This window comes from Paroedura picta, chromosome 11, assembly GCF_049243985.1.
Source record: "Paroedura picta isolate Pp20150507F chromosome 11, Ppicta_v3.0, whole genome shotgun sequence".
NCBI lineage: Eukaryota > Metazoa > Chordata > Lepidosauria > Squamata > Gekkonidae > Paroedura > Paroedura picta.
This window is the reverse complement of record NC_135379.1, coordinates 22777581-22790657: the sequence shown is the minus strand read 5'-3', so window position 1 is coordinate 22790657 and position 13077 is coordinate 22777581. Positions and strand designations below refer to the sequence as shown.

The window sequence follows — 13077 nt, the reverse complement described above, 5'->3', positions numbered from 1 at the left end:
TTTTCCATGCTCACCGTAAACTCCTATCATTATTAACCCTATCAAATAATCAAGCCGTCTTGAGGCAGTGAAAGAAGGAGTTGGCCAAGGATGAAAATGAGGTAGAGTGTTCCAGCAAGGAAGTGTAATTAAAATTGTCAGGTTCTGTGAAGATCATAATCCCAAGCCTGGGAACTCCAGGTAGTGATTGATAGCTGGGGGATAGATGCCACGGGCCCTGGATCCTCAGGGGGTAGTGGGTTGTGGCATCACAAGGCAGATGTGTGGGCTGAGTTGGGTGGGAACTGGTGAGTCAGGGTGCAGACCGCAGACATCAATAACTGTATCTCATAGTTTTCTTGTAGACATTCTTGAAGAGGGCTGGGGCTGATCTGTAAAGAAGATAGTTGACTCCCTTGCTTTTGGCTCCATGCACTGATATTTAACTCCTGGAGGGCCCAGAAAAAGAAGCTCCTTTGAGACCTGGCAACCCTCACTGCAGCAAACTGCCTCATCCAAGGGCATATGGGACTTTTAGGAACCATGTCTGGCATCTGTTAAGTTCAAAATCATATTATATGGTTGCTTTGTAGCTCTTCAAGAGAGGAAAAAAGGGATATTACTTATACTTGCCCAGTTTGATTGGACACAGAGGCCGTTCCCAAGCCTGTGATATAAATTACTGTCTTTGCAATTGCATCACTGCTGGTAATCTAATTTTCTTAATTGCTTTTTATGTATTCTGTGTTATATAACGATTGTCACCAGAAGATACATCGTTGACTTTATTAAGTATAATTGATTTTTAACATAAGCCTCGTTACTTACAGGCAGGTAGATTATTTTCCCTTTGCTTTTTACCTGGATTTTTTGTTTTTACTTTTGATAGGTGAAGAAGTAAAGCAATTGTTACGTGAATTTTATTTCCTGCAAGATGCCTTTTGCTTTGTTAGCTGGAATGAATTCAATTTAATCTAGGTTTAAGGTCATGCCCTCCAATTGTTCGGTTCTTTTAATGCAAGAAGCAGAGGCTCTCATTGTGGTCTCGTTATATTCTTTCTCAAATATTCCCCTTTATTTAGATGCTTAGTCATGCTACTGTTAGATCACATTACTGTTTCAAGTGTACTTTCAGTCGTACCTGAACAGGGTGGCAAATTTTTCATATAGCCCAAGCTTTCACAGGCTACAACACAGCAAAAGTGTAATCCACTTTGAGTCCTGGGGGGAAAGATAGTGTACAAATAGTGTAATTTGTTTTTCTTGTTTACTGTCAAATCACAGCTGATTTATAGTGACTTCATTGGGTTTTCAAGGCAAAAGACATTGAGAGTTGGCTTGCCATTGCTTGCCTCTGTGTCATTACCCTGGTATTCCTTGGTGATCGTCCAACCAAATATTAGCCGGAGCCAACAAACAGTGCTTAGCTTCCATGTTCTGATGAGAGCAGTCTAGCCTGGGCTATCCAGATCAAGGCATAAATAACGTCAAGATAGAAGGACAGATGGACAGAAGTAAATAGCAGCACAAAGCTATTCAGACACTTAATGCAGTTTTACCTGCAATAGTCCCTGTTTTGAATGGGACAGAAACAGAATTAATTCTCTGAGACTGTAAGGACACAACAGAATTTATTTTCTTGAGCATGGCCACTCTGATGTCTCTAATGGACTTCCAAAAAGGCTGAAATGTTCACATTCTATTTTTACTGTATTTGTCCCTGAGATGTCTACTCCCAAGTTTTCTTTGACACTTGACCTGGATAGCCCAGGCAAGCCTGATCTTGTCAGATGTCAAAAGCTTAGCAGGGCCTACCCTGGCTAGTATTTGGATGGGAGACCTCCAAAGATTTGGGTGGTAGTTCCTCCAAGGAAGGCTAGGGGTCATGTCATGAAGGCAGGAAATTACAAAACACCTCTGAATGTCCCTCACTTTGCTGCCAGACAATCCTTGGATCTCCTGGCCACACGACATAGGCCATATGATAAATAAATAATTTAATACTGAGCTGAAATAGCTTGTTCATGGACTAAATTTAGACACAATATTTTCTTAATGGTGCTTTTTGAAACTGCAGGTTGAAGACCCTCTAATGTAGTTAGTATTGCTTGGTACTGAAACTTGAGAGCCAGTTTGGTGTAGTGGTTAGGAGTGCAGACTTCTAAACTGGCAAGCCAGGTTCGATTCTGCGCTCCTCCACATGCAGCCAGCTGGGTGACCTTGGGCTCGCCACAGCACTGATAAAACTGTTCTGACCCAGCAGTGATATCAGGGCTCTCTCAGCCTCACCCACCCCACAGGGTGTCTGTTGTGGGGGGAGGAATGGGAAGGCGACTGTAAGCCGCTTTGAGCCTCCTTTGGGTAGGGAAAAGCGGCATGTAAGAACCAACTTCTTGTTCTTCTTCTTCTTCTAATGATGGTGTTAACTTCCACATCTGGATCTGTGGCAGGGACTCTGTGTATTGTCTTATAGCATGCTTATAGGTAATAGTTCTGAAAATCACTGTTTCTTAGAGAACTGGACCCATTCCACACACATTGAATAATGCACTTTCAGTGTCCTTTTGCAGCTGGATTTTCTTGTGTGGAACAGGAAAATCTACTTCCACAGTGGATTGAAAGTGTGTTACATGCTTACTTGAGCCATATACTATACTTAAGCCAATATGAGACCATATTTTCAGGAGAAACTTGCATGACTCACTGTAGAAACTGGATCTGTTGTATTTTGTTTCTTTTGGTCATTTTGTGCTCTGGTTTGTGTTTGTGTTAGGATTCTTTCTTTTCTGCTCTTATTGTCAAGTGCCCTTGGATATTATCCAAGATGTAAGAATTAAGGCTGACCTGAATGTTCAAGTTTTTGTGCCAAAAAGGGAATGGGGATTAAGGTGCTATGAGGTTAAGGAGATGCCTGTTCTTTACAGCAATCCCTTCCCAATCCCAAGGGCTGTCAGCCTTCAGCTGGGGCCTGGAGATCTGCTAAAATCACAACAGATCTCCAGACAAGAGAAATCAGTTCACCTGAAGAAAATGCCATTTTGGAGGGTGGATGCTATGGCACCTCAGGCTCCAACTCCAAATCTCCATGAATTTTCCAACCTAGAGTTAGCAGTCCTCACTAGTCAGATTTTGATCATTGGTGCAGAGTGGATACATAATTTTGCTAGTCATCCAGTTATTATGCAAGAGCCTCTTGTGGTGCAGAGTGGTAAGGCAGCCGTCTGAAAGCTTTGCCCATGAGGCTGGGAGTTCGATCCCAGCAGCCGGCTCAAGGTTGACTCAGCCTTCCATTCTTCTGAGGTCGGTAAAATGAGTACCCAGCTTGCTGGGGGGTAAACGGTAATGACTGGGGAAGGCACTGGCAAACCACCCCGTATTGAGTCTGCCAAGAAAACACTAGAGGGTGTCACCCCACGGGTCAGACATGACCCGGTGCTTGCACAGGGGATATCTTTACCTTTACCTTTTTACCAGTTATTACTATGAAAGCATTTCTGTGCATCCCCCCAAAATTCTATAATTGGAACCTTTAAAGGCATAATGCAAACTCCTTTTGGGGAACTAGGATCGGAATCATGCCGATGACCTATGTTCATGTGAATGACTCTTGATTAAATGGCTCATGAAAATTTGTAAATGTCAACAAAGATGGTTAGGCCAAAAAAATGTTTACTATACTATCTACACATGCCATGTTTATTAAAATTAGTTTTATAATTTTGGCTTAAAAAGACCCAAAAACACCAGCTTTGGTAAAGTTTCTCTTCCTGATCACCTGGAGGTGATTTCTTATTCTCATAGGCAATCACTGGGTTGTTATTTACAAGTCTGGGCCGTTGATAAATACTTATGCCATTAAATCAAAACAAAAGAAAAAAACTAAACATAATGACCCATCCAGGAAGCTTAAATCTGGGATTGGTTAGGAAGTAACGTTCCTTAATAAGAATGTTGATATTGCTACTTCCCATAGTCTGTTCTTGGGATAAATGGGTCTCCTGGGCTTCTTATCCATGTAAATATTCATGGAAAACGATATTTTAACGGGAGGAAATGAAATTACATGTTAGGGCCTAAAAATAACAAAGGTAACATAAGTACAAACAGCTGTTTTCAGCTGAAGAAAGATCAAAATTACATTGGCAAGACTTTGCATGCCTTCACTAGTGAATCAGTCTGTTTAGCTGTGGCACAACATGAGAGCTAAACTAGATAAGAGGGAGTATTTTCCACTTGGCACACTGTCTGGAATTAAAACTCTTGTGGAAGATAATGTGATAATATTAGAATAAACTTTGCCTCACTTTGTTGTGCACTCTTGGTCACCATGACCAATTACTTTCACCAGGAAAGTCAAAGGGGGAAGTGAGTTTCAAGTAATTCTCCCGAACATCTTTGAAATGTCATCCATAGCATCTTTCTAGATAGGCTAGCTGAGTTGGGAATACTTAGTGGTTTCACTCTCACTTGACGAGTCAAATCCAGCCATTTCAGCAATCCAGTTTACTTCCTCCTGCTTGGAAGCAGGAGAGAGCAATTTCAGCCTTACAACAGGACAGCATGCCCATCTGCTGTCAGTCTGAAATGGCTGCCAGCCATTTCAGCACTCTGTTTTGCTTCCCGCCCTTTGGAAGGAAGGGTGCAAAATTGGGGGGGGGGGAATAAATGGCTGGCAGCTATTTTGGCACCCCATTTCGCCTCTTCCCACATGGAAGCAGGAGGGACTGAAATCATTGGCTGAAATGACTTTACAGTAGGGTGGGTGCACCTGTCTGCTGTGAGACTGAAATGGCTGCCAGCCAAATTGCCACTCTTTTCTGCTTCCCTCTCTTTGGAAGGAGGATAGCAAAACAGAGGATTTAAATGGCTGCTAGCCATTTAAACCTAACAGCTATAAGGTTTAAATGGCCATTTTAGGGCTCCATTTCACTGAAACGCTTTACAACCATTTCAACCTTACAATGGGGTAAGTGTGCCTGTGCACTGAGAGGCTGAAATGACCGGCAGCCATTTCAGTAGTCCGTTTCACTTCCCCACCTCCCCCTGCCCCCCGTTCTAAGTGGTGAGAAGCTTCTGGTTCATTTGGGGTTGGGGGTTCAGGAACACTCCGAACCCTGCATTAAACCAGAATTTTCTGGTTTGTGCCCATTTCTGTTGGTGACGCCTGACTCCAAATCCTCTCATGATCTTTCCTAGTAGTTTCATATAGTTGTTAAAAAGCATGAGGGACAAGACAGAACCATGCTGGGACCTCCTAAGTGTCTCAGGGACCGTTTACGCACTGGGAACTTTACTACCACACTGGCTATATATATTTTAAAAATCAGCTTTCTTCATTATGGAATTCTTATGTTTTCTTTCATGTATGAATTGATGGATGATCCAGAGCTTACAAGAACCTGTAAATAAACTAACAGATTATGAAGAAAAGGAGGAAGAGCTGCAGCTAGAGAATATCAAATCAAATGATCAACAGAGTCAGTAAGTCTTGTCGTCACATATATCTTGGAAACTATGATCCTTTTATTATATGATGATTTCTGACTGAACGTACAAACAGCTAGCCATTATCTGAGCAGACCTGAAACCATATATCACTTGTGAGTGCCTCCTGTTAGTGCCTGCACTTTGACCTTTTCCCATAGTCTTTTAGTAAATAGTCATTTCTAGCTGCCTTGATCAAATGAGCTGACAGCCCTTACATGCCCATTAAAAAGCTGTGTTGCAGCTCAGATGAGGTGCTGCAGAGGAGCCTTCTGAGTAGACATGAGGACCTGTGCCTAAGGACTAATCTTCCTAACCTCAGTGTGGCAGGCATCCCAGAGAAAAGTGGAATGTGTCACTGAGCTTTTTGTCTATGATGGGAGCAGGAAGTCTCCTTTACTTTTGTTTTTGGCTGAATCTGCTGGAATAACTTCCTGGTTTTATTCACTCTTTGCTTCCCTAAGCTGAATATTGAACTGATTCTTCTCTTAAAGCTGAAGCTATCATATTTTCCCCTCCATGAATGTCTGTCTACCCAGGAACAGCATTATAACTGGAATAATCTTTTTTGTATGCTAATCTGCTTGAATCTCAGCTGGAACCAAGTCTTGGCAGCATAGCTTTCCTGGTTTTGTTCCTCTTAATTTATCTTTTTTTTTTTGGGGGGGGGGGCAAAGACTATCATATGGGAGCCATGTGCATGTTTCACTCCCTCCTTAGTGTTTCTTTTGCACACAAGAGTTGGAACTGATCTAATCTGCATTCTGCGCACTTTAGTAGTTTATACAAAGTTGACAAGCAATCCAGTATATCTATAAAAATATATCCTGAGAACTAAGCCTAGTAACTTATTTTAGTTAGTGGTATCAGGAGGAATGTATAAATGGGCTAGTCAGGCTATGAGGAGAAAACAAGGAAGAGCACTGAACTTTCTTCTCGGGGAATCCCTGGGGTTTCTTCACGGTTCTGGATGGGTTTCCTGAATGGATGGGAGTTAATTAATTTTAATATATGTTTTAATGTGTTAAACACTTATCAGGTGATATGACCATATATGGTCATGTCAACCTGCCCCTCCCCAAATAGTCAAAGATGGGCCTGGAGGGGTTGGGGAGTTGAGGGGGCCCAGGTGGGTATATTCACAGCTATGCTCCCCAACTATATTCTGCATGATTGTACCACTTCTAGGGTTTCTTGAAGCGTAAGAAAATGTTTCAGGGGTTTCTCGGATAAAAAAAGTTGAGTAAGTCTGGGCTACACATTTCACAAATGGCTTAATATTGTAGGATTGCATGTTTAGAGGTTGATAACATATAAACCATTTTCTACATCCATGTGTGCCCATGAAAGCAGCTCAAGATTACCTACACTGAAAATGGCATCCACTTAAAAACCTGATTCAACTATGTAAATGAGTAATTCCGAACGAGTGCTACAAAAAATGTCATTGCATGTAACCAAATCCTGTAGGTAGACTCCTCTTGCCAAAGGCACTTATGGGAATTGGGTGGGGTAGGGTGGGTGGGGGTCTCGTGCACGCTGAGCGCCATCAAATGGCTTCTGACGTATGGCAATTCTATCAGTGATTGACCTGCAAAATGTCCTATCATCAACAGCCTTGCTCACATCTTGTAGACAGAGAATCATGACTTCCTTTATTGAGTCAATCCATCTCATGTTGAATCTTCCTGTTTTCCTCCTGCCTTCTATTTTTTCCTACACCCAAAGCAAATGAAACCAAAAGGCAAAAGGTTGTGTCTCCTTGGAATTTATTAAATGCAGTCCTGAATAATTTTGCAACCAGAACAGGGCCCCAGGTATTCAATCCCGCTTTCTAGTGCTTCTTCAGTGGTAGCTCTTCAGTAAAGGGGTCACATAGCTGGTGCCTATATGATATCCTGTACCTGTAATACTGGTGATATTATATGATGTTATATTAAGACTATAATTGCAACCACTGAAGAAGCACTAGAAAGCGGGAGTGAATACCTGGGACCCCGTTCTGGTTGCAAAATTATTCAATTAATAAATTCCAAATTAATAAATTCCAAGAAGACACAACTTTTTGCCTTTCGGTCTTGTTTACTTTGGGTGTGTTTCTACAAGAAACCAACGGTGTTTCTTCATATGGACTTTTATTTTTTTCTAGCATAGTTCTCTTTCCAGTGAGTCTTTTCTTGTCAAAAAGTCACCAAAATATGGTAGTCTGAGTTTGGTGAGTTGGGCTTCTAGAAAAAGTTCAGGCTTGATGTGGTCTAGAACTCACTTATTTGTCTTTTTGGCAGTCCATGGTATCCATAACACTTTCCTATAACACCTCATGTCAAAGGAATCAACTTTCTTCCTGTCCACTTTCTTCATAGTCCAACTTTCACATCCATACATAGTAATGCAGAATACCACAGAATGAATTATATTGATCACCAGCAACACATCCTTACACTTAAGGATCTTTTCTAGTTCCTTCATGGCTGCCCTTCCCAACCTCAATCTACCTCTGATTTCTTGGTTGCAGTCTCCTTTTGAGGCAGGGAATAGAAAATCATTTCAGTTTCTTTATCATCAACCTTAAAATTGTATAATTCTTCAGTAATTCTGAGCCAGCTCACTGGGATGGCAGTGTAAAAATAAAATAATTAATTTAATTAAATAGTCATTTCTTTTTTTTTTTTCCCACTGACACACACAAACCCACTCACTGTGTTAAGATGTTCAGCCTCTGTGGAGTGTAAACATTTGGTGCTCCAAAAAGTGTATATAACTGATGCAGACTTCTTTTCCAGCCTGCCCAATGTAAATTGCTCAGAATGTTATGTGTGCAAATCCTTTTTTTCTGGAAGGGGCTGTAAAAACAGTGTGCTGTCAGATTCCCCACCCACCCCCTTCCTCCCTCTTTCAGTTCTGAGCTTCTTTCAAAGAACTCCTGTAATCTCGCTGTGTCTGCCTTCCTCTTAGAGATCTGCAGGAACAGCTGATCTGTCCTCAGTGCTTGGCTTGTTGTTCACATAAGATCACAGTGTGACATCAGGCATAGTATAGCAGTGATCCCTGCCAAGCCAGTACATCAGTTGCCATGTAACCAGGGCAGTGGCTCTGCAGGCCACCCTTCTGCAAGGTCAAAGAGAGGAGCTGCTCTCCTTTTCCTATCAGAGTATCCAATAATATTCTTGAAAAGTTCAGAAGGAAACCCAAAAGTGCTGTCAATCTAAATGTTCCTCAGCATAGGCGCTTATTAATGCTGTTTTGCATCCACTGGAGAAATTAGATTCACAGGCATCCTTCTTCCTGTCATGGTTACTTCTGCTATGTGGCATGCTGTCATACAGCGTGTTTATGGCACCTAGCATGACGGCTTGTGATCAGTAACACCTTGTTATTGGTGAGCTACTAGTGTGTGGGGGGGGGGGGCAGAATGTGGCCCAGTCATTTTACTGGAAGGCACCATGACGAGGCAGCTGGAGGCACCAGGGATGGCTGCTTCAGAGTCTTGTATGGATGCCGAGTGGGTAGCAGAGCAGACAATGGCAGAAATAGCAAGAGTCTGCCCACCCAGCAGCTGTGCACCTGCACAAGTGTGTAGTAGGAGTCACTGCCTATGACCACATGGCACCTTCTGATAAGAGCATCAGATCCCACTCAGTAGCAGCAGCAGAAGAAGCTTGTAGTACTAGTGGACGTGAACTGCTGCTAGTGTTTGTGATGGTAAACTGTAGTAGCGCTTGGTGTATCCCACAACGAGTGTTCATTTGCTGAGGCAGGAAACCTTTAACAGTATGCCTGGAAACTGCATAGCAGTTGATAACATGCCAGTCATTCACCACTTTATTTCATAGACTGTATTGAAATATAAGCATCCACAGAATTTCAAGGTCTCTTGATCATTCCATGGAACAAAGAAGGGAGAAGGCTTCCATAACATGGCCTCCACAACTTGGTTGTATTTTTCTCTTTAAGCGTGTGATATGCCAGAGATGAAAACTAAACTCTCGTATTCTCCCACTCCTTTCAATTTAAGGTTGATTTCACTAGATGATGAAAGCCACTCGAGGGAATTGGCAGGCTCAGGTATTGTGTTTATTATGTCTTTCAGATGCTATGTGCTTGATGTTTATTGTTTATTGTGGGTTTTGCTGCCTATCTGTACTACACTGTCTGAGAGTGTTTTCCATCTAGAAATGTAAATTATATAGAATCAGTTATGAGATCAGAGCTTTTTCTTTAAGAACTGTAATGACACCTTGAAACATAAATGGTGTATAGTGGGCAGAGCCTTCTCAGGGGTCTTTCCAAAGTTATGGAATGCTTTCCCTTTTGACACTCCCCTGCCCCCTTCAGTGACCTCATTTGGGATATAAGGAATATACTCTTCTGTCAGGGAGAGTTTGTGTGTAAGAACTGCAATTGGCACATTGTTTTTACTGCTGTTGTATTTTTGCTTGTTTGTGAGTGTTGTCTGTGGCTTGATTTCTTTAAAAGTGTTTTGAGATTACTGTTTTATCTGTGGCATGTGAACTGATTTGGAAATGTTACTAAAGTTAAAGAGCAGTGCCTATATAACCTGTTTAAGTCATGGGGCAATATCAATTAAATATATATATATATTTTAAATTAAAGAACTGAGAGAGTTCATGTCTATGATCGTTTATGCACTGGGAACTTCACTGCCCCAGCTCCTGTGCAGGAGCACAAATAGGGGGCGGATGAGGTGCACCAGGTCAAATGCTCCCCCATGTGGGTTCAGGAAGAGGTGGGGCAACCTGCCACAAGTAAAACTCCAGCCTGCAGCCCAGCATAAAACCTCCAGTGCATAAACAGTCTGTGGCAGTGTGATCCCACCTTGTGGTACCTGCATATATTAAAATATCAGTAAACCAGCTTCAAAAGACATCATATCTAGAACAATAATTAAGCATATACAATCACCAACAACATGTAACAATTTGGGCCTGTTGTATTTGAGTAGACCAGGGTCTCAGTTTGACGTGTCTACCCAGTCTCTTGAAGATGTGCCAACTTGCAGCTGTGCTCTGCATTGGGATGTTGTTGTTCTTTAAAGGAGTTTCTGGTATTCTATAAAATCAGGATAGAGTTTCATAGAAAGGAGTGCTTCTCCCTGCAGATTCAGCCCCTCCAATCTGTGAGGGAAAAATCACATATAACTAGTTCATATAGTCCCTCCCAACAGCAATCAAAATATGGACTAACAGCCTATTAATATAAACACAATCCTCCTTTCCAGGAATTTAGTATGAGAAATTCTCATACTTAAAATATTTATATATAGTTTCATAGAAAGGAGTGCTTCTGAGGTGAGAAGGCTTGACCCTGCGGGGAAATTACACCTTTTTTCCATATTAGGATAAGGTGACCAGATTTTAACATTGGTAAAGCGGGATACCATTGACCGGGGGGGTTCTTGATTAAAAATTAGGTCTATATGGAGCAACAAAAAGTTTCATAGAACGCATAGAATGCAAAAATAGTATGCAATATATATTTTTTAATTTCAACTTAAGTACAATTTGCCAGATACCCCCAGATGTCCCTTCAAAAGTGGGACAATCTGGTCACCTTATATTAGGAATACCCCAACTCTTTCACTCCCTCTAGTGGACAAGAGTTATACTTACATTTAGGAACATCGATAAATCAACAGTCTGGGGTGGGTAAGTTAGAAATCCTGCTAGGTGATCCTAGTTGATAAGCTTCAGAGAGCATTCCATATCTGAAACTATGTCTTTACTGGATGTGGCTTTACTCAGTAAATATTTTGATTATTTAGCAGAAGATGCCAAGGACATCCTGAGTAGTTTTGGAGAGAGCTACAATCACAGAGAGAGTTCAGGTATGTTTCCTGGCTTAATAAAAGCAGCAGCACTTTAACTATGGAATATACAGATTAATGATTTCCATTCTCCTTTGCCTTATTTTTAGGAGCTATAGATGACTTGTTAGACTTGAAACCTGATGAAAATGGTATGTAATGTCTTTGACTAACTGGGTTCTTCAAACAGACGCCAAATATAGTATAATTTAATCTTTACATTGTATAAACTACCTGTTTTGCCAGTGTGTTCATTTGGCTTTGGGTAGTTAGGGATTATAGAAGAAAATTCAGCTCAGTCTGTGGGCTTTTGGTGTGATCCTGATATGGAAAAGTATCCCACCCTGAGCCACCATTTTTTTAATGTTAAGTATTATGCCGGCCTTGAATGTTCTTCCAGTGGGTTTTTGTCAGGTATGCTTAAGGCCAACTGTTCTTCAGTAATCTGTTACAGATGCATGAGATTCTAATTACTTGTGCTGCATAATGTACTCATCTCGGTAACTACCTTTTGAGAGGAAGAGGTGGCATCATATTGTGAGGTTTCTTATACCAATCCTTCAGGTGTTGCCAGCATCCGAGGGTGTATTTCTACAGTCTGTTTTGACATACTGAAGTTATGGCATTTATATATTTATATATATATACTAGCAAGAAAGTCCATTGCAACCAGGAATGCAATGGGTGCTAGGACCCAGGGGACACTGGGAGGTGCAGATCTCTCTGTGTCTCTCTCTCCCTCTTGTGCCTTGCAGCAGGAGGCATAGCAGGTAATTAGAGCTTGTTCTTAGGAGGGAAGCAGGGCTGGTCAGCAGCTTGGGGCAGCTCTTTCTGTGTCTCTCTCTGCCTCCCTGGCAGCAGGAGCGATAGGAAGGAATGAGGGCTCATGTTTGGTCTGGCAGGGCTCTGTATGTCTCTCTCTGTCTCTGGCGTGTCTCAGAAGAACGTGGCTAGCTTCCAGGGAGGCTGAGCTGAAAGTTTTGTCTGCCATCTTGATACTGCCTGGTATTACCTGATAATAATACTCAGTATCATTTTTTTACATTTTTGTCCTTTCTTGACAAGTATACAACTGCGGAAGAGAAAGAAAACATAAATGAGTCGTGCAAAGCTCTGATCGTCTGCAGCCTTCTTGCCAATATTTGTTAAAAGTTTCCGCTTCTGCTTCCTTTTATCTGAGTCGGTTTTTTATCCATCATGTGTAGGTGTTCTGATTCTCCCATGTGGTGTTGACTCATAAGCATGTTTAAAAGTCAACTCTGTCCCCTACCTCTCCTCCTTCGCATCCCTAATCACTTTACTCTTACATTGAGCTCTTTTAAAAAAAGATGCTCTATCGTTGGGACCCCCCGTGCTTCAAAAGGTTCTTTCATCTCTATGTTTCTGATATGCCCCACTCATTACAAGGGCTTTTGATGGCTGCTGGTTTTCTGTGTGGAGAGATTCGTTTTCAGCAGAGTGCCTAGCCAACTGAAGCGTTACTAAATAAATCTTACTGTGCATTTTCACACTTCTTTGAGTTAGGCTACCAGTGTCCACCATGATGCCACAATGACAGAAAGCCTATTGGAGAAGCTTCCCCCAAAGAACTATCCTGATCTTTTGCTGTGGAGCAAAACTTTAAGCACTTTGAAGCTTGGCTGTAGAAAAGTTGCATCACATTTCTGCCTATGATTGCAGTGTTAGTTGGAGCTCTTGATATCCCCACACACAATGATTCCTTGTGCACATATGTCTAGTAAAATGTAGCTTTTTTGCAGCACACAAGGAGTGACAATAGGTGAACTGTG

General features: G+C 41.7%; 1 protein-coding gene across 7 annotated transcripts in view; it reads left to right on the top strand.

The window, feature by feature from the left end:
- Positions 1–13077, top strand: part of ICA1 (islet cell autoantigen 1) — a 66146-nt gene that overhangs the window by 42176 nt on the left and 10893 nt on the right. For 5 of the 7 annotated variants that reach the window (XM_077302538.1, XM_077302536.1, XM_077302532.1 and 2 more), the window contains exons 9-12: positions 5366–5460; positions 9479–9528; positions 11246–11308; positions 11398–11439. In XM_077302538.1, coding sequence (XP_077158653.1) covers positions 5366–5460; positions 9479–9528; positions 11246–11308; positions 11398–11439 — 250 coding nt within the window. The remainder of the gene's footprint in view (positions 1–5365; positions 5461–9478; positions 9529–11245; positions 11309–11397; positions 11440–13077) is intronic. The other 2 variants (XM_077302539.1, XM_077302535.1) reach the window with 1 other exon arrangement.